Genomic DNA, 25,138 nt, shown 5'->3' with positions numbered 1-25,138 from the left:
GAAAAACCCTCATGTTCCCTTCAAGGGAGCAGCAGGAGAGGATGGGAGGCCAGGACCTGCTGGGCCAATTGGAACCAGAGGCCCACCTGGGTCAATGGGTTTACCAGGACCAAAGGGTTTCAATGCAAGTATTCCAATGCATTGGTAACACAACCATGCACATCATGCTTAAGGTTGTTGCTAGATTAATTATGAACAATAATTACTCTCTGAGGTTACCCCAAGATCTCTGAAACAACCATCATCAGGTTATGTGAATTCACAGGGTGACCCTGGGAAGACAGGTGAGCAAGGAACGCCAGGATCACCAGGGCAACGGGTGAGTGACACCATTAAAGACTGTCTTTAATAACTGAGCATTGTCCTGTTGCTCACTGTGGATGGGTCCACTGCAGGGTCCTCCCGGGAAGGATGGAGAAGTGGGCCCAGCAGGTCCAGCAGGTCCTGCGGTATGTTTTCGAGTTCCGGAAGCCACTGTTTCACTTACAGCTGTTCCAGTGGCAGATTCAAATTCTCAGTCATTTATATTAAAATTACACTTTAACAAAGTGTGTAACCATTCAAAAAGCTTGAAGGTGTGTGTTTATTATTTTTCTTCAAGGGTGTTGCAGGTGAAAGAGGAGAACAAGGCCCACCTGGGGTAAACGGCTTCCAGGTAAGAAGGACACACCTAAGAATGACACACAATGAGCAGAATTTTTATCATCAGTATGAATGAGTATAGTCAGTCACACTGTAATTGAAAAATTAAGTGTCAACTGTTTTACAGGGTTTACCTGGACCCCCTGGTCCACCTGGAGAGCCAGGAAAGCCAGGAGATCAGGTAAGCAAGTTCTGTGTGACCTGCCCCACTACGTACAGGTCATAGACACTTAAAATAACAGTCAATTGTAGTCACCACATCATTCATACAGATTTTCTTGAATAAATTCATTTCATTATAATGACTAAAAATAAATGCACATCATGTCTAGGGAATACCAGGAGAGGGTGGAGCAGTTGGTCCTATTGGTCCAAGGGTAAGTCACACTAGCATTCATAAAGCATCCTTATTTTTTGATGAGCGCATGCATGAAGCATTGAATCATATCACCTCTACTTTAGGGAGAACGTGGAACTCCAGGTGAAAGAGGGGAGCTTGGGTCTCATGGTCTCCAAGGGGCCAAAGGTATCCCAGGAGCCCCTGGGCCAGATGGGCCAAAGGTACACTTAAGACAAATTGCAGGGTTAATAGCAACATAATGGAGCAACATGTAATTACATAATTTCATAATACGTAATTACATAATATTTTCCCAAATATTTATTTCTGCATTTTCTTGGGCTGTTTCATCAGGGAAGCCCAGGGCCAGCTGGTGCTGTTGGGGATGTTGGTCCTCCTGGGCTGCAGGGAATGCCAGGAGAACGAGGCATCTCTGGGCCAACAGGCCCAAAGGGCGACAGGGTGGGTCCACATGCTATTCGTCATTAAAGGACCAAGGGTGCATTTTGTTTTTTGATGTCCACGTCCTAAGATGTCATATCTCCTTGAAACGCTAGGGTGCGCCTGGTGAAAAGGGCTCAGAGGGAACCCCTGGAAGCGATGGTGCTCGAGTAAGATGACCACAGGCTAATAATAAATACTACAACTGTATTCCCTTTTTAATAATTTAAAAATTACAATTTCATCTTGCTCTTATATTTAGCTAATTATTTGTACATTTTAAGTCACAGATATTTTATGTACAACGCATAAACATAAATAAAAAATAAATAAAGGTACAAATGACGCATCCTTTCTTGTTAGGGACTTCCTGGTCCACTTGGACCACCAGGACCACATGGGCCAAGTGGAGAAAAGGTGGGGACATTATCTGTTTTCACTTTTTCACCGTTACACTATTCCCAAATCATATCACTCAGTGTGGGAACTGACATTTGTGTCTCTGTAGGGTGAACCTGGACCACAGGGACCACCTGGACCTCTAGGATCCAGAGGAAGTCCAGTAAGTACAGTAGGCTGAACCAGTCATGGGTATTTTCAAGCTGAAGGAAATCAACATGATATCCATCCATTCTTCGATCACCTTTAACCACTCATCCAATGTATGAAAGTTATTCCAGGAAGCATAGGCCATTAGCCAAGATACACACAAGTAGACAATATGTGATATATAAATAGATGGAGTATGTAACTCAGATGTAACTCAGCATTAGTTGTTTTATATAGTCATGTTTGACTCATGTTCCCATGTAACATCCAAACCATTTTATTTCTGCCTTACAGGGATCCCGTGGAGAAACTGGTCCAACTGGAGCTGTTGGGTTTGCTGGGCCTCCTGTGAGTCATCAAAACAATGAAGAGCCAACGTGAAGAAAAGGGCAAGATTGCTGACTTTGAATTGTGTAATTGTGTTCTTAATCTAGGGCCCTGATGGTCAGCCAGGTGTCAAAGGTGAACCAGGAGAGCCAGGACAGAAGGGTGATGCTGGGTCTCCTGGACCTCAGGGCTTGGCTGGTCCTCCAGGACCCAGTGTAAGTAAAGTGTAATAAGGAAACATTTATTTGTTTGAAAATAGGGCAACACTTTACAATAAGTGCACTTTCATAATGCATTCATTATGCATTCATAGAACATTCAGTGCACATTCATAATGCATTCATAGAACATTCATAAGCAACATGAAAGTACTCCTTAACATCTAAACATCCCTTAACAGCTTTAATATATTACTAATTACATGATTATACAATTATAATGTTTGTTATCATTATATCCATCCATCCATTTCCCAAACCACTTATTCTACTGGGTCACGGGGGGTCCGGAGCCTGTCCCAGAAGCAATGGGCACAAGGCAGGGAACAACCCAGGATGGGAGGCCAGCCCATCGCAGGGCACACTCACACACCATTCAGTCACACATGCACTCCTACGGGCAATTTAGCAAGTCCAATTAGCCTCAGCATGTTTTTGGACTGTGGGAGGAAAATGGAGTACCCGGAGGAAACAACATGGGGAGAACATGCAAACTCCACACACATGTAACCCAGGTGAGACTCGAACCTGGGTCCCAGAGGTGTGAGGCAACAGTGCTAACCATTGCACCACCATGCCACCCCTTTATTATTATATAAGGTTTGTTATTGATGTATATTATAGCTGTTAAGGGATGTTCGGATGGTACATGATGTTTATGAATGTTTTATGAATACTTAATGAACACATTATGAAGGTGTACGGAACGTTTTATGAATGCAATATAAAAGCATTATGAAGGAACAGTTAATGTAAAGTGTTACCAAAAATAGACATCAGGTATCTGTTCTTCAGATTGATCTGGGCCAGTTCATCTAATACCATTGTGCCAGATGTAGCGGTAGGACTGTAGGGTATTTATACTTTGCTTTAATGAACTATATATTTATGAAAGCATTCTAACTTAGTATAAACCTTCACAGGGACCAGTTGGCGTTGCTGGATTGAAGGGTGGAAGAGGAACCCAAGGAGCCCCTGTGAGTGAAGCTACCATGTGGTAATCATACTCCATGATGTTCTCAGCAACCCTATATTCTGAACAAAGTGCTTTTAATAAATTATTGGCAAATGTCTGTGTAGGGTCCAACCGGTTTCCCAGGATCCCCAGGAAGAGTAGGCCCACCAGGTCCAACTGTGAGTATAAAAATGATGATCAGGGGGAGGTTTGTGCAGTTAACCAGATCAGTAGGCCAGACAGGAATGCTATAGCAGGCTGAAAACCTCACAGTGACTATTTCTACACCATAATTGAATTTCTGGACAAATAAAAGGCATAATGCAAACTTTATGTTTTTATTTCTTGCTGTAATGATGGAAAATGGACAAGAACTTTAAGGGATAACTGTGAGCTTGGTTGCATTTTCACCAGGGTCCAGTGGGAGAGCCCGGACCTCTTGGTTCCCCTGGGAAAGAGGGTCCACCTGGCATCCGTGGTGATAATGGACCCCTTGGAAAACAGGGAGAGCAGGGCCCCTTAGGGCCTGCTGGGACACCAGGAGACAAAGGAGATCCAGGAGAAGATGGGCCCACGGTAAGCACTAGACCAGAATGGGTCAGCGTGTATGCAATGGTATTCAAATCCTCATGAACTAATATTGTGTAATATAACTGTCTATTACCTTAAGCAAATGGTCTCTAAGCCAGCTTTGCAGCTTCTCAGTCCTTTACTGTGAACATCTGGAAAGTTTAAGTGTAAATGGCATAATGGATTCTATGCAAAATAAATACCTACAGCTGTCTAACCATTGAACTGTATGACTAGCAACCATTCTCACTTTTTGCTGGAACAGGGCCCTGATGGACCACCAGGTCCTGCTGGAACCACAGGACAGAGAGGCATTGTGGGTCTTCCTGGTCAGAGGGGAGAGCGAGGAATGCCAGGACTGCCAGGGCCAGCCGTATGTATCACTTTTGCTCATTCTGACTGGAAATCTTACCGCCTATGGTGGAAATGACTCAATAGTTCATCATCATAGCTCCAACATTTGGGTATTCTCATATATGACCCATATATTTGGGTAATCTCAAAAAAGAGATTTGTTTTTTTGCCCACTTCATTTCCAGGTGAAAAACAAGTTTCTGTGACATGACCATTCAAAACCTGCAGTAGGTGCGTTTAAAGCCATGCTGATTAAAAATTGCTCTTAATTTCACTGATTTTTCCTACTGTAGGGCCCCCCAGGAAAATCAGGCAGCCCTGGACCTCCAGGAGACAAAGGCCCAGGGGGACCAGTTGGTGCCCCAGGTGCAAACGGACCTCGAGGTGACCCTGGTCCAGATGTAAGCTCCCTCCTAACACATTGGACCAGTACTCACATATACACATTGGTGACAAATGGCATATTCTATTAGGACTGATTAGATGAAAGAAAAACTGCATAAGCAGTTTAATGCCCTTTTAATTTTAATTATACTCAGTTCTGTGCTCATCAGCACCTGCCTCAATAAACATGGTTTCTGTTTGCCTCCCCAGGGACCTGCAGGATCTGACGGTCCAGCAGGCCGAGATGGTGCCGTGGGTCCCAGGGTAGGACCGCAACACCAGGCTGCTAGCACTTTGCTATTGGGACTTTTATGCATAAAAATTCCTTTAGAGTGTAAATTTTTTACTCATTAATAATCTAGTTAAAATAATGGAAGTATATTACTCCAATACAGTTTGAATCATTTCCTCCACAGGCATCTTCATGCAAAAGTCTGCAGTCACCAGATATTTATGTTTTTTTTTTCTTTTACTAAACTGAATATCTGTTACAGTGATTCAACTTGCTGACCCTACTGTCTTGTCCTATAACAGGGGGACAGAGGGGACCCAGGCCCCGAGGGATTGGCTGGGGCTCAGGGGGCCCCTGGTACTATAGGTCCAGTTGGACTCCCTGGTGGTCCAGGAAAGAGAGGCGAGAAAGTGGGTAATTCCTGCACTGTCCTGCCATTATATTTAGTTATGTTTAGCACCAGATGTTATTCAAAGCATGAGATTGTTGAGGTTGGAGGTACAAGAACATGAAACACCACTATTTAACCAGCTAACTATTAGTATATTAGCTGCACTAATATAACCTGCCATGCTTTGTCTTTGTACAGAACCAACAGCTGAAGGCATACTATTCTAGTAATAAGTTAACTAGTCAGAATATCTAGTAGAACATACAGCAATATCAAGAAGATGTTTAACACATACCACTTACATTTGTATTGTGCTTCTTCATTCATAGGGATCAAGGGGACCTGCTGGACCCCCTGGATCAGCTGGAAAGCGAGGACTAATAGTGAGACCTCAACTTTTCTTGCACTTTGTTTGAATGACATGTACCACCTAATTTTCCCAGAACAACGGCTGCACCTCTCATTACTGCCCCTCTGATGAACCGTTGAAGTAATGCCTGTAAAATACATCATGGGTTTTGTTTGTTTGACCTCCAGGGCCCACAGGGACCAAGAGGAGACAAGGGTGAGCTTGGAGAACATGGAGAAAGAGGACAGAAAGGTCACAGAGGGTTCACTGGGCTGCAAGGGCTCCCTGGACCACCGGTGAGTAAAGATGATACAGAGCAATACTTTCTAATTTCAAGAGAACACATAGACACTGGAGAGTGATCAGATCAGACAGGATGTCTGGTTGCCTTATTCAGCAGCTCTTTGCTTTCAGGGTACCCCTGGTGAACAAGGATCTACCGGAATCATTGGGCCAAGTGGCCAGAGAGTAAGTACATGCCAAATCATCATACAAGGGCCTTGGGCAGAAACAAAATCTCCATATACATACAAATCCATGTTGGCAAAGTGTTCTAAATACAAAGTTTAATGCTAGGGCCCTCCTGGACCTGTGGGGCCCCCAGGAAAAGAGGGCCATGTTGGACAGTTGGGACCCATGGGACCTCCTGGGACACGTGGCTTCAGTGGTGATATTGGACCTGAGGTGAGCAAAAGGCACATACAGAATAAAAGGCCATCAACTAGACGGAGTATAGTGCAGGTAATATTTTACTTATTCATGCCATTTCTTCTTTATTTATTTATTTATTTATTTTTGTCAGGGACCTCCCGGAGATCCTGGTCCCCCTGGCCCCCCTGGACCACCTGGACCTCCAACAGCAGCAATGGACGACTTGTTTGGTGGCCCCCAGGATTATGATGCCGGACCCCCACCCCCTCCTGAGTTCAGTGAGGATGAGGCTCTGCCCAACAACAACTCATCGGGGCTCCTCCAGGTGGACCCTGGGGTCCAGGCCACACTGAAGGCCCTGAGTAGCCAGATTGACAGTATGCGCAGCCCCGATGGCAGCAAGCAGCATCCTGCCAGGACCTGCGAGGACCTGAAACAATGTTACCCACTGAAAAAGAGCGGTGCGTTACGGCTGCAGTATCAGGAGTTGCATCCCTCAGGACATGAGCCGATATAGTGTAATCATGGGTCAACATGCCCTTTGGTGCTGTGTTGCAGGGGAATACTGGATCGATCCAAATCAAGGCAGCGCACGTGATGCCATCAAAGTGCACTGTAACATGGAGACCGGAGAGACGTGCATTTCTGCAAACCCACCCAATATCCCCCGGAAAACATGGTGGAGCTCCAGCTCAACAGTGCTCAAGCCCATATGGTTTGGGGCAAACATGAATGGTGGAGCCCATGTAAGCTTTAATACAAATCACTGGAGTTTTATTGAATTATTTGTGTGTGAACAGGGTGTTGTCTTATTTATATACTTTATTTTCCTGATGTTTAATGCCTTTTAACTAAGTGAGTAATTTATAGTTAATGTAAAATTTCTGTATTCAACAGTTCACCTATGGAAACAAAGACCAGGATCCAAACTCTGTCACTGTTCAGATGACATTCATCCGCTTGCTATCGAAAGAGGCCTCTCAGAGCATCACTTACCACTGCAAGAACAGCGTGGCCTATAATGACAAGAAGAATGGAAACTTGAAGAAAGCCATAGTTTTCAAGGCCGCCAATGACCTTGAGCTGAAGGCAGAAGGAAACAACCGCTTCCGTTACACAGTCTTGGAGGATGGCTGCTCTGTGAGTCAAGTTTGGTGGAAACCTGCACAGCCCATGACCCATGACCTTGCATGTGTTCAACCTGGTATTCACAGCTTGATGCTGAGAAGCTGCCCAATTCTCCCTGACCTTATAACCCACCAACCTCACACATACTACCCAACTTTCCATCACCTTGAAACACACCAGCCTCATACATACTACCCGACTCTCCATAATCTTATTCCCCCCAGCCTCACACATACTACCCAATTCTCCATTACCTTATAAACCTCCAGCCTTATACGTACAACCCAGCTCACTATGGCCTTATAACCATTCAGCCTCACACATACTATCCAACTTTTCATGACCTTATATCTGTCCAGCCTCACACATACTAACCGATTCACCATTGCCTTATAACCATCCAGCCTCACCAATACTATCCAACTCACCATGACCTTGTAACACTCCAGCCTCATACATACTACCCAACTCTCCATGATCTTACTCCCCCCAGCCTCACACATACTACCCAATTCTCCATTACCTTATAAACCTCCAGCCTTATACGTACAACCCAGCTCACCATGGCCTTATAACCATCCAGCCTCACACATACTATCCGATTCACTATTGCTTTATAACCATCCAGCCTCACATATACTATCCAACTCACCATGGCCTTAAACGATCCAGCCTCACCAATACTATCCAACTCACCATGGCCTTATAACCATCCAGCCTCACCAATGCTATTCAACTCACCATGGCCTTATAACCATCCAGCCTCACCAATACTATTCAACTCACCATGGCCTTATAAGCATCCAGCATCACAAATACTATTCAACTCACCATGGCCTTATAAGCATCCAGCATCACAAATAATTCCCAACTCTCTAAGATCTTATTCAGCCTCAGACATAGTCTCCTTTACTTTCTGCTATTTTCCATCAAATACTCTAGTAATCGCAGCTCATTTTCTAGTATAACGGGAACAATATCTGTGTCTTTATTTCATAGAGGCAAAGTGATGTTTGATAATGATGACTATGTCATTAAGCATTACTCAGAAACCTGATGCTCTAGACCCCAATTCTAAGGCCCCTCCAGTGGGCAGCTATACTTAATGTAAATGGATTTGACTTTTAGGTCAGGTTATAATGTCATAATTGCAATTATTCCAGTAGAGGGAGCCATTTCATCTGCACATCAGAGCTATCCAGGCAGTGTACTGTTACAGATTTTATTTTCCTTTTTACAGGAGGCAAGCAGCAGATGGGGGAAGACTGTATTTGAGTACAGGACTCAGAAAACAGCAAGGCTACCAATCATAGACATGGCTCCCGTTGACATCGGCAGCACAGACCAGGAGTTTGGCCTAGACGTCGGACCTGTGTGCTTTGCGTAAGTCTGAGCCGGAGGACGCCAGGCAAAGCCGTGGACTCCTGAAGTGCAGTCGTGTTGCACGATGGACAAACCAGCTCTTTACTGTGCTATACACAACCTCACCAGAACATTCTGTGTTTTTATTACGGCACGGTAGGCAGGATCATAAAGGGGAAAAAAAACTAAGCATAACTTGAAGATCATACTGAGAAACTGCCAAAGTGATTTTCTGCTATTAAGGATGAAAAGCTATGTAACTGCAATACGGATTTGACCATGAGGAGATTTAATACATCAGATAAAAAAAAAATGTCACGAATACTGGCTGTTTTTTATGACATTTTTAATTTGAGACAAATGTCACACTGACAAAAATAACTGATACTCAAATAAATGATCCTAATTATTTTAATTAACTGCTGTTTTAATAGCATAAATTACAGGTAACAGTTTGGCTTATCTAAAAGCCAATTATCCTATACCTAAACATACTTGTTTTGTACAGACTTTTATATGCTATTAGTTTTAAACACCAAACCAGCAATTCTGTCTTAGTTTAGTTGTGTTTATGTAATGGTGCTACAGAGGAAATGGTGGCATTCCCAAGCAGAGCAGAGGGTGGCGTCTTACTGAAAGGCAGCGTTTCTTTTTGAAATACGGTGCCATTTTACGCAATCCTGCCTTTTGGAAGTGACAGAACAGGCCGCTGCTTGGTTGGTTCCTTGATGTAAGCTACCTCGTCTCCTGTAACTGACTTTCTGTCACACTGTGTTTCCGTGGCAATCGCAGCGTGCAGCTTTAACAGCAGTGTAGGCTTTGATGATGGCAATGAAGGGCTCTACATCATCAAACAACAGCCCCTGACCCCAGCAGCATGCACCGTTGCATGCATCGCAGCCCCACTTCTCTTCCAATGCTCAATTTTAATGCAACATTCTGAGCAGTTTTTAGTTTTGGCCCAAAATGCTTTGCCAGTGTCCTTTGTGTACTTTTCTACAGAATGAATTAAACAACTGCTTTTTATCCATATTGCTCTTTTTGTGAAATTAATCTGATTATATGAACACCAAATCAAACCTTCAGCAGCAATCATCTGTCTGATGTAGAAACAAACCAACGCTGGCAGCGAGGTGAGATATGAGGAACTTTCTAGTACTTCAGATGCGGGTGTTTTTTATTTTCCTGTACTTAACATTATTGGTCTTGTTTTCTTATTTATTATCATTATGTTGTATGAGGCGGATGAGTAAGATTGTGTTTAAAGTGTAAAACTTTTTCAAGTAAAGTCCTAAAAATACCCAACCTGCCTGAAAATGTGGACATTGTTTCACATCAGCAACACAGAGCCCCTGGTTCTCTCAAGTTAGAGCGATAAGAATGACTGGCTGGACACACGTACTGGGCACATTCCAGACGGATGTACTGTACATGCAGGGCCAAACTATGACACATGCACTATACATGCACGGTCATACCCTGACATACATACGATACATGCAAAGCCATACAATGACACAGACGATACACATAAGGCCAGACCAAGACACATGTACCATACACGCAAGGCCATGACACATGAACTGTACATGGAGGGTCATATAATGACACACGTACTATACAAGCAGGGTCACACCATGTTGTACGTACATGCAGGGTCAAAGCACACGGCACAGGAGATGAGCAGAAAGCTGGATATGATCACTGGGAATCTCTCCAAAGTCCAGCATGAATTCAGGCACACAGAGGGTTACCTCACAACAGAAAGCGCTGTATATGGCATCCCTAACAGCATGGGTACTGACCTCCACCCCACCAAGTGATACAAGGAGTAGATCAGCAGAACCCAACAGCAATTCAAGCCACACCTGGTACTCTGAAGCCCAGACTACCGAGAATGCAGAAAACCCACTATTACAGAGGGTGAAGAAAATTCTTTAGCATCATAGCTATGAATCCTCTGAGGAGATTGGAGGGGTGAAGCAAAACCCAAGAAGAGAAAGGGGTTACCAAACAACAAAAGCGAAGAAGCAGGAGAGATCAGCCTAGGATGCAGGTTGGTTCTTTAATATCGCAACACAAAGGCAAAGGGTACTGAGTCTGCATCAGAGCAGTTACATGGGCTGTGGATGCTCAAGAGCCTTCTGCCGCTTGAACTAACAAAAATATATGATCGGAACTGAAATGGTATGTAGTACAAACACACATAAAAACTATGCAGTTACATTACATTAATGCTGTGTTAAAAATTGCAGCTAGAACAACGCTATAAGGTCAATTAAAAATACCTGTTTTACACGTTACTGTATCATGACCAAGCTAAGCAGGGACTGAAGGTAAACAAGAGGAAAGAAGTCAAGGAGCTCCCTGGTCTTTATGTTCGATATGTTGCAGGAAGGATCATCTCACAGTTTCAGAAAATTATGCATTAGGAAGAAAATAATGGCATGTATACACTTGGAAAGAAAAATCCTTAATTCAACTGACTCTTGTATTTACACACTTTGAACCTGACTGGTTTCAAAAATACTCCATCACAGTATAAAAAAATAGTACTTCTCTGATTTGATTACATGTGAGTGGGATTTAAATGTGAAAGACGTAATAAGCGGATGGCTCAGCACAGAGGTCCACTTTTGGCACTTTGAGACAGATGTTCACAGCTGCACACCACAACAAGCATCACCTCCTTGGCATCAGCTGCAACTGTCCAGGGGGTCAAGGGAAAACATGGCACCCACTAGAGTCAGTCCCATTTTGAACCCCTCCTGTGAAATAAACCGGAAAGAGACTGTTAATGCCGGCCCTTGCATGCCAAGACTTTGGGCCCAGGACAGATCAAAGCAACATGCATGCACACACACACAAGTTGGTGTACTGTACCTACCTAAATGGGGACCGTCCATTCATTTCTATAGGAAAAACTCTAATCCCAATCACGACACCCTTAACCTCCACCCATCCCTAACTTTAACCATAAGTAACCAACCCAAATATAAGACTTTTGGAATTTTTACTTTTTTGATTGCATTCACAGATTTTTATAAAACTGTAGTTATCCAAATGGGGACCTCAAAAGACCCCCCCACCCCGTCAATGGACCCTGTCTGCATTTTGGTTAGTGAGTGAAGAGTTCATGTGATAGCTCTTATATACAGTAGAGCACAAAGACAGCAAAAATGTGTAGAGAGGATAATGATAGTGACAAGACAACGGGGCCAATAACAAGGCACAATGACATTTTACAGCAGTGTCAGTCTTAATTGTGGCATAACAGGAATGCACATGAGCAGTCCAATCCTGCAATCCTCCTGAGTGATGGCTCAGTGAGGGCCCAATGACGGCTCAGTAACAGCCCAGTAATGGCCCAAAGGCAGCGCAGGACAGAAGAGAGAGACTGGGAACCTGTTGTACAGTGATCATGCAGGTTAGTAGTATGAAAACAAACACTTCATAAACACTATCCAATAATGCAAAATGTATATACCAGACTGCCTCTTTAATGACAGGTTTAGGACCTAATCATTAAGCACTTTATAAACAAACAAACACAAATGGGTGAAAGAAGCACCAAAGTGAAGACATAAGTGCTGAAACATTCAGTGACGATGGCTAATAGTCCACAAGCTTTATTCAAGCGAAATAAACACGTACGAACCATCTCTGCCGCTGGCAGTTGAAAGGGGAAAGAGAGCAGAAGAAAGACATGATCAGGAGGATGAGCAAGAAAGCAGGAGAGACAGATCTTACTTGCAGCAAACCATGCTGTTTAAACAGGAGATCCATTCAGTGTGGAGTTATTCTGCTGTTAGACTAGAGGTCACTGTTTCATCTCATGCCAGCAGGCAGAGAATTTTAGAGGCCGACAGCCAGCAGTTTCATGTCTGTAAGTCACATAATACCGTCCAGCCTGCAAGCTTTCACATTACCCAACAACAAACCAAACACAATCAACGGTGCGTCACCTGCATCTCATCTAGCTTGGACTGAATGTCTGGAGGGAAGTCTGACGCTTCACATATGAAAGGGTCAAAGGGCTCAGCTCCAAAAAGGTCCTTGCCTGAATCTGGAAAACAAAGTCCAGGAAGAGCCTTGGTTTCAAAAACGCTGGGAAAGAAACACTTTCAAATATTCTACCTCAGTGGCCAACTTTGGTCCCTACGCATTGTTGGGGGCTGGCAGGGAAGGTAGATGAAAATGAAAAATAATGATCAACAATAAAAATGAATAATAATATTGAATAATAAACAGCATGGTGACTGAACTGAGAAAAAATGTGAGATATGTGGTTCACATCCATAGCTTTAAACGAGCAAGAATCTCTGAATCTCTCATGGGACCTGGTGCACACTCACAGGGCTTAGCGGACCTTTCTGGAAGCTTGGCTGCCTTCATACCATTGCTGGCAGATACTGGAGCTAGGATGGTGCCAGGGGAGAAGGGCACCATGTCAAAAATATCAGTGGAGGGAGAACTGGGAGAGAGACAGCCCGCCTGCAGGAACAGAAGACACATGCGTGAGGGCACACCCTCTAAGGGGTTTACTCCAATACCGCAAACACAGGCAGGCGTACATGCTGTCCTTTCAGAACACGCCTGTGACACACAACTGTGACATGCAAAAGTCAGCGGGATCTGGAGCACTCTGCTGGGGGAGGCAGCTTGTTGAAACGAACCATCTACAGAGAAAACCAGTAAAACTCCACCATTGCACATCCTGGCCAATTGAAGCTTAACTGTGCATCATTTAAGAGTTAAAGAAATCCACGTTGCACGTGTTGGGTCACCGACTGCGGTTTCCCTCCCCATAGCCAGGTGACCTGGGGGCCCCTATGGGCTGAAGTACACAAATGTACAGAGAGGGGGGTTACGGGAGGCATGGCGAGTGGCTCTGAGCACAGGCTGGAGTTCGGAGAGCCCATGGGAGTGAGCGTGACAGACGACATCTCTAAACAGGACAGCAATGGCTGGCTGTGGCACCACCACAGAGACGAGGGCCTTTTCAGCACAAATGCGTCGTTAGTAGAGTTTAGGTGCAGAAGCTGTAAAAAGAGCAGACAGTGTGTTTAGGAGAGATAGCAGATGGGTTAGTGCGCCCTGCGAGCGAGCGGAAATGCAGACCGCGACTCTTCCCCACACCTACTGGGGACACCTGAGCAAACATCAGCTGCTCCTGAAGACTCTGCAGCTGCTTTTTCAACTCAAAATTTTCCATCTCTAGTTCTTGAATCTGTGAAGAAAAGGACAAAATAGAAAGGTGTTACTCAGTAACAGACGGACACCCACGGTGCCGTCCAGCTCAGGGCAATATTACACGCCCCTACTCTTCTCTGCAGGTTTCCAATCTGTTTCCTTGTCTCTACATCCCTCCCTCCAGACTCCAGAAACTTCTTGTAGGCCAGCTCGAAGGCCTGGCCGATGGTCAGAGTGATCTCCTCAGCCTGCAAAGCAAACAGTGATGACATGCAATAGTGGAGCAAACGCACAGCGAGCAAGGCATGATGGAAACATACGATCATGACAGCCACTTACGCATTTCTCGCTGTCGAAAACGTAACAGAGATGTTTGTTGGACTCAGAGTCCTTGCAGATGAAGGTGAATATCTTCTTGTCAGTTTTGTCATCCGCACAAAATGATATTCTGTGCAGCTGGCAGTTGTGTTGCACATCCTGGAAGAGCATTGAAGCAGCCCGTTAGTTAGGGTTAGTCTAAAATAATGGTCAGTAAAACACACAGATTATGGTGTGATGTATATAATTATGTTTGCATATGTTCTTCACAGAAATCAAGCATGCATGACTTACATATTAAGTGTGTAAAACTTACTTTTGTTTTGGGATCTAATATTTTTACTCCATAAATTGAGATTTGTAATTCGACTTTAGGTATTTTCTGGCCCTCAGATTTCTTGATGTGCCTTTGAAACTGTAGTAGGACAAGCATCCAGTAAATGAAGAGTATTAGCCATTACAGAGGATTATCCGGTTTGTGCTGGCTGAAATCTGTCGCTTTGGCCGACTGCAAAACAGTCATCCACAGAATAAGAAATTAAAAAGACAATCGCTGCATCTCCCAGAATTACTATAAAAGCTCACCTTTCTGAAAACAGTGTATCAAAGGGGGGATTTTCCGCAAAGAAGATGGGCAGGAGGCATCAGACAGGAGGAGGGGATAACAAGAAAAAAAATGGGGAAGCAAGCTAAGAACAAAGGGAATGAGAGCAGAAGCAAGGGATAAAGATGGATGCCGCATCATGGAGAGCGAACAGAGGTGCATCTAGAGTGCCCCCCTCTGGTCCATGTTGAACAGCATGAGGTAGCTACCCTCTTCCTATAGCCAAGGCACTAAATTCACACTCTAGCTGCATAATGTGATGATAATTTCCTCCTCAACAACTCAACAAGACGACATGCACTTTTCAGAGGACACTATACACAAAGCATCAAAGGTGTCTAAAATCCAGACCATGAGCTCAGCTACAGAGGGTAAAAATGATGACATTCTGTCAAGTCCTCATATCTGATAGGAGTAATAGCAGTAACAGAAGGTAGTTCTACTATTCTCTATGGGCTTATTGCTATCTATCTGATGCCCTCTCTGGAATGCCCATGGTAGCATTCAGGGTGTCCAGCTCACCAAGCAAACTGTCTGTCATCATTGCAAGCTTGCTAAACTGTTCCCACCTACATCTCTGTTTCTGAGGTTACTGCAATCCCTCGAACACAGCAGATAAACACACTCCTTGCTTTTCAGAATAACCCTGACCAAACAAACCCAAGAGCACTAAGTAGATTTTAAAACCCTGCTTTAACAAACCGTTGTTTGCATATAAAGAATAAGGCAGCTTTAACATTTATGCATTCATGGCCAATCAAAACTGAGTACTCCCAGAGGAGGCCATCTTGAACTTACCTTGAGCTTTCGAATTGCATCCTTAACCACCTCTGTGCCCTTTGGCTGGTCGACCTCTGTGTGCCCAAGGAACTATGGAGGATGTGAAAGGAACAGGCAGTTAGCAGCAGTGTTGAGCTCCTTCATGGGGAGGGGGGGAATAATTCCCTCCTCAGGAACCTGCAACCACAGGACATCCCAACTCAGTGTGCCAGGATCTCTGTCTGATGATACTTCTGAAACCTGAGCTGAGCTGCAGTTCCCTTACAGGAAACGGCAACGTGATGTATAAAGCTGCCATCAGTAGCAGGTGATATTATAGTGTCCAGAGAAACAACCAGAGAGTTGCTTTAACAATAGCCTCCCTGGCTCAGTGTCTAATCACCCTCCTCCTACAGAGTTGTATTTGAAGAGAAGAGCATGATGACCATCCATGCAGTAGCAATTTTGTCAGTGAAAACACATTGTTAATGAGAGCGGTCATTTCAAAGCTAACAGGAAGGTCAAACAAGCAAAAATAACAGCTCAGTGCAACAGTGGCATGCGGGAAAGCTTCTGTGAATAACTCATGGTTCTGGAGACACAAGTGGGTCCTTACCAGTACTAATCAGGTGTGTCTATTAAAGTGGGTTCTATCTGGTAATTCTCAAGTGTACCTAATGGAGCTTGTTCTACCCAGCAGGAACTCATGGGGAACGGGATTTATGGGGAAAGCACCAGTGACTCTTGGCGCTTCGAAAACACAGGCTGGAACACAGAGAAAGACATCACTGTAGCTCCATCCAATCATGAAATATTTAGCTGTTCAATTCCAGCCGAGAACGCAGTCCTGCTGTGGTTCTTCACGGTACCCAGAGCATAACAGGGTGTACAGAACACACAAGGGATATGCTGCGGTCATGTTTCACAGCAGGAAGGACGCGAGGGTAAACCAAGCCACATCTCTGGGGGGGGGGGACAACAACCAGGTCATGCCAAGCTATAGCTTTAAGTATTTGCAGCTTAATGTGTACATCAAGAAGATTAATTCAAAAATAGAACTAATAATAAAAGAGGCTTTAAGACACTACACACTACCCAGTGCCTGGGGGCGCTGAAGGACTTACCTTGGCGTTGTAGGCAATGTGGTGCTTTGCCAGGGCGTCTGGAGTGTGCATCCATGACTTATCTGAAAGAAATGGCAACCTGGTCAGGGAAGTGGACAAGAAACAACACTGGACATGTAAAGATGGGCTACTTCAAAAACAGGCCAAGCCACTCAAGGAGCAAAGGCTCATAGACAGCATAGAGGCTCCTGACCCTTGTGCTGATTAACAGCAGCTGGGCACCATTCTAGCTCAGAGCAGCACATTAAAAAGATCAATTATCCCAAAAAAACTACGAGCAGCTGATAAAAATGCCAGTATCATATGTTGGCCTGATGCCCATGACCAGAAGGTTGTGGGTTCAGATCCAGATCCAGAGTAATCATGTAATTTGTGAGCCCTTGAGCAAGGCCCATAACCAGCTACATGAGGACCATGTACATGTTCTGACCAAAAAGCTTCCTCTCACCTGTATGTACACAGTGTCTTTCTGTGCTTGTGTTTGTGTCCTTGTGTCTCTCATGGAGAGCGATGTGGGATGTGTGAAAACAACCAGATTTCCCCATGGGAATGAATAAAATGTCACTACTGAAAATATAAGAACATAAGAAATTTACAAAGGAGAGGAGACCATTCGGCCCATCAAGCTCATTTGGGGAGAACTTAACTAATACCTCAGAGTTGTTAGAATCTTATCTAGCTCTGACTTAAATGAACCCAGGGTTTTAGCTTGCACTACATGAACAGGAAAACAATTCCATACTCTAAGTACACGCTGTGTAAAGAAGTGCTTTCTCAAATCCATTTTAAAATGTTCTCCCACTAATTTCCACCTATGATTATGAGTTCTAGTATTTAAACTAATATTGAAGTAACTATTTGGCTGAACAGCATCTAGACCTGTTAGAATCTTATATTGAGAGGCGATTTTCACTGATGCTGTTGCAACATCAATAGGTATTATTTCAGAGGGTCAGAGAGACATTTCAGAACAGCGTACATTCAGCAATGAGGGCTAAGACATTCTACAATATATTACTGAATGCCACACCCACACACAGGTTTTCAAGAGACTGTCAACTGTAATTGAAAACATGAAGGGCAATTAATCAGACTATCAAAAGGACGACATACGGCAGGGAGCTTTTTTCTTAAGACCCCCCTCATAGGGTACCATCTTTTTAGAGTAATTGAACTCCTCATTCTCTTTTAGTGTAATTGCACTTCTTCAGATACCGTGAGATGTCTGAGATGATGGTGAAGGACCCATACATACATTCACACGCATAAGAATCCAGATATCACAGGGTAACAGAAACACATACGACATGGGTGAGATAGGTAAGAGCCACAGACTTGCCCAGCTAATTATATTTTGTGTGCCTTAACACTCACTGGGATAAACTGCAGTTAAGACCCATTAGAGCTATATATAAAGCACAAGGGATTCTGACCTACAGGGGAACCTTGGCGAGTTCATTTAGAATGACAGGGCATGAAGAACCCGACCCAGAAATGAGAGTCATAATGCATCTGGGCGAGCTCTCCACTTTTGTGCCAGCATTGCACTCAAAGGAAGGTACCTCAATATCAAACCTCAATAAAGGGAAAGAGCATGCACCATGTCTTGAAGCATCCATATTTGGCATCTGAAATGGAACTGTCAGGATGAAATTCACGGTACCTTGTTTTATGCTTAATTATGTTCAAAACCCTTCCGGAGATACGCTTCACTAGTGCTAATCCATCTGTGCTGTTGTGGTATTTTCCAGCACAGCAAAGGTCAGCAAGTCTCACCTTTACTACTGTCAGCTGCTGCCTAGAATGACTGACTGTATTAAAGGTCAAATTTTATTTCTAACGTTAATTATTCATTCAAGGAATGATAAAACATGAAATCATAGCTGTCCTTAAATTTTCTCATAGCCATTGATGCTGCCGTTTGAAAGTTTAGCAGAGGGAGCAATGCTAAAAGGCCACACCCTGTGCACAACATGAAGAAAGGATGGTTCTCATGGGGACAGGCAGACAAGACAGCTCTTATAGGAATGGGCATAGAGTGATGGCTCATGAGGACGGCAAAGAGAGACAGCTCTTACTGGGACAGGTGCAGAGGGGTGGCTCTTATGAGGATGGCAAAGAGGGACAGCTTTCACAGGGATGGCGGAGAGGGTGGCTTTCACGGGGGCCAGGTGGAAAGGGACCACTCATGGGGACAATGGAAAGGGACAGCTCTCATGAGGACAATGGAGAGGGACAGCTCTCACTGGGACAGGTGGAGAAGGGTGGGTCTTATGAGGACGGCAAAGGGGGACAGCTCTCGCAGGGATGGCGGAGAGGCTGGCTCTTGTGGGACAGGCAGAGAGGGTCAGCTCTCACAGAGACAGTGGACAGGATGGCTCTCTGCATATTCCAGTTAGTCTTAACCCTATTCTACAGAGTCTGATTGGTCAAGAATGGGAATTTTGGATTTTTTTTTTAGCCTACAGAAGTTTTATTTTTCTTCTAGAATGCTTAAAGAGTACAGAATTCATAAATTAATCTAAACTATCAAAACACTGCTATAGCAGACATAATCAGCAGGTGAGTCATCGTGTATTTATGAGGGTTGTAGTGCTGAATGTGGCATTTTCAGCAGGTGACAATATCTCACATGGATCTGACTTTCACAGCACTCTCAAAGCAGCTGCTGTCTAGTTGACCTTCCTGGAGTAGAACAGTGAAGGCATTTCCCCAAAACATTACAGACATGCAAACGTGACCTTTATCACAGAGCATGCTGGTAATACATGCCGTGGGTGGCTGTGTTGGCCTGTCCTGGCACAGAAAGACAGTAGCGTATCTCTGTCCTAAGCATTGCAGCATGAAATGCACATGCGTGTTTAGGTGCTAGAGGCCCCCTGCATCCCACTCCTTGCCTCTCCCCTGAACAGCTGGAGGTATGTGGGGAGCAGCCTATGCTATGAGAGATCAGTGATGGACGCTGGCCAGCGCAGAAACCATCTGAAAATGTGCCTGGCTGGGAGCAGCCTATGCATGATCTGCTCATTCTGTCATATATCTAGCACAGCACAGCACTGCATAGCACAGTAATACAGGAGTGCTGGTCAGAAAAAGAGCAAAGTAAATTGTACCATCCTGGGTAAAACATCCTTAAAAACTGCTGTTCAATATGCTGAAAACTCCATGTCATATGGGAGAAGGAAAAATCCTAAACAGAAAGATCAACCTGCTATAACATTCTCTTTCTCCATATAGAATAGTAGAGGCATTTCATACAACAATTGCATACAAGGTAGCGCACAGCAGGGGGCAGTGTAAACAACAGACCTCACAGTCCTTAATTGGGCCTATTTAGTTTTTTCCTCCAGCTTTTCAGCATCCCATGGCCTATTTATCTCATGCAGCTATTCCATTATAAATGCTAGTCTCTCAGAGGCAGGACTACAGAATGCCTCCCATGTCTGTCCATTATATCGGAGAGGGGAGGAGCCAGGCGGTGAGTACAGACACATGGGGCCCCAGAGAACACACTGATCCAGCAAAACACCCACCCACAAGATGTGGAGACATTCCACATCAAAAACAACAAAGCGATGCAGCTTATGGCAAAAAATCTCATCCCCTAATGCTCGTTATGAAAAGGACTGAGCTCACACCACTGACAGTCTGCACCAATCACGTATGCCGCCTGGCTGAGTGATGTGAAGGTGGGAAGTACAGTATGGTGAGGCGGCCTGTTCATCAAAAGGAAACCCAGAGCAGTATGTTGCAATCTCACTACAGCCATGCTGCCTTTGGAGAGGCCACATGGACACACACCTTTTTTCCTGTTGAAGGGCCGATTCATGCTCGCAGTCTCTGCAATTCCTCTGGATACCCTAGATACCTGCTGTAGCACCTGTTTGGAGGAGGGAAAACAGCAGTTAGGCACTGGAGCATTTCACAAGTGGCCCAGTACAAGGCTGACAGCTCGGACCACACACTCATCTTCACATCCCAGTTCATGCGAACGTGGCAACAGCTGAAGTCGTTAGAATGTCAGGGAGGGCCTGGATGACAGCTCACATTTTAGAATAAACAGTTCTGATTTTTTATGGGACAAAAAAAAAGAAGATATTTAAAAGAAAAGGGGAAGAATCTGTTGGTCCTTGTTGGCTAACATAGTGAGCCATAGGGTAGCCAGTGAGGATAAGTCTATCAGGGAGACCTCCACCATGGGACAATGTCATTCACTTTTTAACAATGAAGAAAATGGCAATGCTGCTGGATTCCCGACTGGCCACAGGGTTGACCAGCGTCACATCTCCAAAGCAGCTAGGTGCAGCCTCTACATTGCAGGTGGCACAGATACTTTCCTTATTAAAAATCTAATGGTTACCTTCACAATACATCAAAAACCACAGACACTAAACTGTTGCATTCCAAGAACAATCATATGAGACAATTTATGCAAGCTTTCATTGGAAAGATATACTCCCATTTAAGAAAGTTAGCCATGCAAGACTTTATTCAAGGTGGGAGATTATAAATCTCTTTTGAACATCATTTAATTTTTCAACACTTTCAACACTAGGGAAGGATCAGGTAATGGCAATGTTTTGTTAATTTATAATTGGCTGTAAATTTAGGTTTCTGTAATGAAACCCCAGGACCATCAATGGCAGTTTCATGGATCACCAATGCGGTCTTAAAAAGCAATTAACTCCACTGCACACAGTTTCAAAGGGTTAGGGTTAGTATGGGTCACTGTCCAAGCCATATAGTCATGCTTTTGCCAGTAGCAAAGATCTACCTGGAACCCTTTCAAAAGGGCGAAGGGAAAGCATTAACATGTAACAGTTTACATTTCAGCACACTCATTTACTCTAATTTATGACACATATAGACAACATGTATATATCCATATATTATAGTTTTCTCACTAGCAGGAGCAGGTACTAATTTCCTTTCATGAAATTCCACCTTCATCAGAGTCTCTTTTCCAAGAGACAGGATTATTCAGCAATACGATATGCCCAGCATCCTCCAGAGGACAGAGCTAATGACGTACATGGTGCAGTTCACAAAGACCCATGCTTTGAACTGAAGAAGCGCAAAAGAGGGACACATCTCCTCCAAAGTATGATGCCAGTGGCGTCACTGTGGCATAAATATTCAGGACCAGGGGAGCACGGACTCACCAACTAGCACCATGGGGACCTGAACCTGCTCACCAGAGTTCTGCAGCACTGTGCAATACTGTATGCACAGAGGCTGATTTTTGGGTTATACACAGCCACTGTCCTCAGACAAACAAACAGGACCAATTTTCCCTGAAAGAGCATCTTGCCACAAAGTCAGTTATCATTCATTGACAGGCTAGCTGCCACTTTCCTCATTGGACAGGAACAAGAACGAAACACAAGAAAAGACAAAACCCCAAAAGTTATAAATTCAAAATGTAGTCCTCCAGCACTGTACACTAGGGACTTGGGGGAAACATGCAACTCCATGGAAATGCTGTAAAAACAAAGACAGAATCCAGAGTCAGCAAGAAACAGGGCAGCCGATTAATCAATGCAGGGCCCTGGGATAAATTCCCACAGCTTGATACCGGGATGTTAAAATAATTCCGCCATACTCATCTCATGCAGCTTGGCGTCTTGGGGACAATGACACTCATCTGTGTTTTTTGCATCTAGTTGGAGGCCATCCTGTTTGAGGCCGCACCCTGTGACAGCTCCAAATAAGCCACTGCCCATCGTTTGCGCTCTGGCACCCAACATGTGCATTGAAATGTCAGCCTTTCAGCTGCTGATGGATGTTGAGTGATCTGGGCCCCGCAAATGAGTGCTTACCTCCAACAGCCCCCTTTGCATGTCAGAAAGAAAACCCCCAGGGGGAAGAAACACTAAAATGCCATCCAGGATTTACTTTCTATAAAACACAGTACCCTCATTTCCATTTTCCTAAAATAAAGGCAAAAAATGAATTTCAGAGAATGAAATAATTTCATGGCCTGACTAAAAAGCTTCATCCGGAAGTAACAACAGGGAAGAGTAGCACTGCCTCTGAAGCCAAGACCAGGCCTGCGAAACCCCCAGTTTTAGCGATGAAATTAACAGCTAACATTAACTGAAAAAGCCTCAGCTCTGTTAGGGTCCTAAGCATTTACTGATGTGTGTCTTAGCTTCTGTATGTCTATGTTCTGTATGTTCTCTCACTGCAACCTCCCACCCCTCCAGGCCATTAATGGTGATAAGTGCCAGCATGCCATAGCTGACATAACAGTTTCCCCGGAAACACAGCAGGTCCCTCATCAAAATGAAGCAGGAACATTAAACGCAAGACTGAGATGAAGGCAGGGGGCATAGTGGCCGGCGTTACCCCTACCGTGCCAGGGCAGTGTGTAATTATCTACTGAATTCCCCCTCCCCCAGAGGGAAACTACCAGCTCCACAGCCCTGGTACAGAGTGGAGGTACACCACACATCATCATTATCACAGTGGGTTCTCATCACCGACTGCGCTCTCAAAATCCCCACCCTCACGAGGCAATACCAAAGCTTACCCCCTGACACACACACTTTTTAATAGAATATGCAGAATCATAACGAAAAACAAATGATGAGCTTAAATAAACTGGACAGTCATACCTTTCGCAAACAGCATTTTTCACATTACACATACACTAACAATAAAATAACTTGTGGAAAGAGACTGAAAAAAGTCATGTAACTGAGCTGTGAAGCCAAGTAGAGTGAATAACAAAAAAAGAAGGAATGCAGGCAGGAGAAGGTGTAACGGGGAGTGTGTGTCTCAAGACTACAGCGTGATAGTAGGGGAAAAACAGCAGAAACCAAGAGAAACCCCAAAGACAGCATTTCTGTAGAGTTAGCACAAGCCATCCCTCGCCGGGACCACGTCTGGACCCCAGTCAGACCCGAGATAGACATGAGCTTGCTCTGCTCTTCACACAGTGGCAAAATAAAACACAAGACGGAACACGAAAAAGCCAGCACGGAAAAGCAACAAAATACAGTACCTGTGAGTGGCAGACTTGTGCAGAGACGGAAAGGAGAACCTGGGTGGGTTTGAGATAGTAACGACTCACTGAAGTGAAGCAACTCGCTGGCTTTGAGGCACGGGAGAGGAATTTTGGAGAGGAAGTTGTAGGAGAGTAATGGATTTCAGCTGTGGGTCGAATGGCAATGGAGTCAGGACTACCGCAGAGGACAGGACAGGCCAGGCAAATCAAAGTGTCTACGGACAGTGTACCTGACCACACCCACAGCTCACACTTTGGCACTGGAGGGGATTTGTTTTGATTTAAGCCGTGAATATGTTCAAAATCACTTCACCTGGTGAATCATCGGCAGAACTCAGAGGTGGAAGAATGAGGACATCTGGCCAAATTGTGAAAGAGGAAGCAGGTTATGTGCTGACAGCCGGTGAGAAACTGCTCTCGCCCTAGCCCTGGCTGCGGGTCATCTCCAGTGTCCCAGAATGATGAGCACTCACCCCCACATACCTCAGTGTCACATTTCAGGCCTGCATGAACAGCTGCAGGCAGGCAGGTTCCGCCTTATACTCAAACCATGCCGCCCCTGCAGCAGTTTCCCCAATGCCTTGGTCACTCTCGCTAAACTCCTTTCATTACACCAGGGGCTGTTTCCAAGCAGTTTCTCATGTGAGTTGCAAAGCCTAGCTGCTCCAGCAAGGGAAAAATGCATGCTTAAAAGATACCCCATGCTTAACATTACTCTCTGGAATAATGCATCCAGCAGCCATTAACCCTCCTCCTCAACCCCCAAAAATCCAGAACACACACAGTGCACCCCACCCATATCCATGAAAGAGAGGACACAGAGATTCAGGCTTGCTTCAGATTCCAGAAAGACCTTTTTTTAAGAATCCTCACAGGAGCGACACTCACCACGTCCGAGTGAAGGTGCTGACAGAGGACGTCACAGTTAACACCACCAAAACCACAGAAAAAAATGAAATAATATGCAATTGAAGTCATTGTGAACAATTCAGGAAATTTGCAGAACTGACATTAAAACATTTGTCTCCAATTCTTTTGTACTAAGCTTCCAAATTCTCTCTAAAAGAGAAAAAGATTTAAGTGACGTTTCCTTGTGTCCTTCCTGGCCCTCTTGCTCCCAAGGCACTGGGGCCTGTTCCACACAATTTAAGATGCTTCACTCACAATCCTACTGAAGAACCCCGCCAGGCTCCATCATCGGGCTCCCCAGACATCTCACAAAGCTAAGAAACCCTCAC

At 44.5% G+C, this 25,138-nt stretch overlaps 2 protein-coding genes across 5 annotated transcripts in view; one reads left to right on the top strand and one right to left on the bottom strand.

Moving 5' to 3' along the window:
* LOC125746082 (collagen alpha-2(V) chain-like) overlaps window positions 1–9,923 on the top strand; it is a 32,863-nt gene extending 22,940 nt beyond the window's left edge. Inside the window, exons 27-54 of the mRNA XM_049019744.1 lie at window positions 26–124; window positions 266–319; window positions 396–449; window positions 602–655; window positions 770–823; window positions 975–1,019; window positions 1,105–1,203; window positions 1,337–1,444; window positions 1,540–1,593; window positions 1,787–1,840; window positions 1,932–1,985; window positions 2,267–2,320; window positions 2,407–2,514; window positions 3,441–3,494; window positions 3,598–3,651; window positions 3,887–4,048; window positions 4,308–4,415; window positions 4,690–4,797; window positions 4,991–5,044; window positions 5,315–5,422; window positions 5,733–5,786; window positions 5,941–6,048; window positions 6,167–6,220; window positions 6,329–6,436; window positions 6,555–6,864; window positions 6,962–7,149; window positions 7,301–7,543; window positions 8,772–9,923. Coding sequence (XP_048875701.1) covers window positions 26–124; window positions 266–319; window positions 396–449; window positions 602–655; window positions 770–823; window positions 975–1,019; window positions 1,105–1,203; window positions 1,337–1,444; window positions 1,540–1,593; window positions 1,787–1,840; window positions 1,932–1,985; window positions 2,267–2,320; window positions 2,407–2,514; window positions 3,441–3,494; window positions 3,598–3,651; window positions 3,887–4,048; window positions 4,308–4,415; window positions 4,690–4,797; window positions 4,991–5,044; window positions 5,315–5,422; window positions 5,733–5,786; window positions 5,941–6,048; window positions 6,167–6,220; window positions 6,329–6,436; window positions 6,555–6,864; window positions 6,962–7,149; window positions 7,301–7,543; window positions 8,772–8,918 — 2,751 coding nt within the window. The 3' untranslated portion in view covers window positions 8,919–9,923. The remainder of the gene's footprint in view (window positions 1–25; window positions 125–265; window positions 320–395; window positions 450–601; window positions 656–769; window positions 824–974; window positions 1,020–1,104; window positions 1,204–1,336; window positions 1,445–1,539; window positions 1,594–1,786; window positions 1,841–1,931; window positions 1,986–2,266; window positions 2,321–2,406; window positions 2,515–3,440; window positions 3,495–3,597; window positions 3,652–3,886; window positions 4,049–4,307; window positions 4,416–4,689; window positions 4,798–4,990; window positions 5,045–5,314; window positions 5,423–5,732; window positions 5,787–5,940; window positions 6,049–6,166; window positions 6,221–6,328; window positions 6,437–6,554; window positions 6,865–6,961; window positions 7,150–7,300; window positions 7,544–8,771) is intronic.
* A 1,016-nt stretch (window positions 9,924–10,939) lies between these two features.
* The window catches only part of LOC125746568 (PTB domain-containing engulfment adapter protein 1-like), a 72,869-nt gene continuing 58,670 nt past the window's right edge, over window positions 10,940–25,138 (bottom strand). Inside the window, exons 1-12 of one of the 4 annotated variants that reach the window (XM_049020735.1) lie at window positions 24,789–24,821; window positions 20,693–20,771; window positions 16,892–16,953; window positions 15,807–15,878; window positions 14,721–14,819; window positions 14,426–14,563; window positions 14,218–14,334; window positions 14,037–14,123; window positions 13,765–13,935; window positions 13,249–13,387; window positions 12,859–12,959; window positions 10,940–11,661 (exon numbers count right to left, since the gene is read on the bottom strand). In XM_049020735.1, the coding sequence (XP_048876692.1) occupies window positions 11,590–11,661; window positions 12,859–12,959; window positions 13,249–13,387; window positions 13,765–13,935; window positions 14,037–14,123; window positions 14,218–14,334; window positions 14,426–14,563; window positions 14,721–14,819; window positions 15,807–15,878; window positions 16,892–16,953; window positions 20,693–20,720 (1,086 nt within the window). In that variant the 5' untranslated portion in view covers window positions 20,721–20,771; window positions 24,789–24,821 and the 3' untranslated portion in view covers window positions 10,940–11,589. Of the gene's footprint in view, window positions 11,662–12,858; window positions 12,960–13,248; window positions 13,388–13,764; window positions 13,936–14,036; window positions 14,124–14,217; window positions 14,335–14,425; window positions 14,564–14,720; window positions 14,820–15,806; window positions 15,879–16,891; window positions 16,954–20,692; window positions 20,772–23,897; window positions 24,135–24,788; window positions 24,822–25,138 lie in introns of those variants that run through there. The other 3 variants (XM_049020902.1, XM_049020823.1, XM_049020992.1) reach the window with 3 other exon arrangements.

The sequence above is a fragment of the Brienomyrus brachyistius genome, chromosome 1, assembly GCF_023856365.1.
Source record: "Brienomyrus brachyistius isolate T26 chromosome 1, BBRACH_0.4, whole genome shotgun sequence".
Taxonomy (NCBI): Eukaryota; Metazoa; Chordata; class Actinopteri; order Osteoglossiformes; family Mormyridae; genus Brienomyrus; species Brienomyrus brachyistius.
Note: the sequence above shows the minus strand (reverse complement) of the source record. Positions and strands in the feature narration are given on the sequence as shown.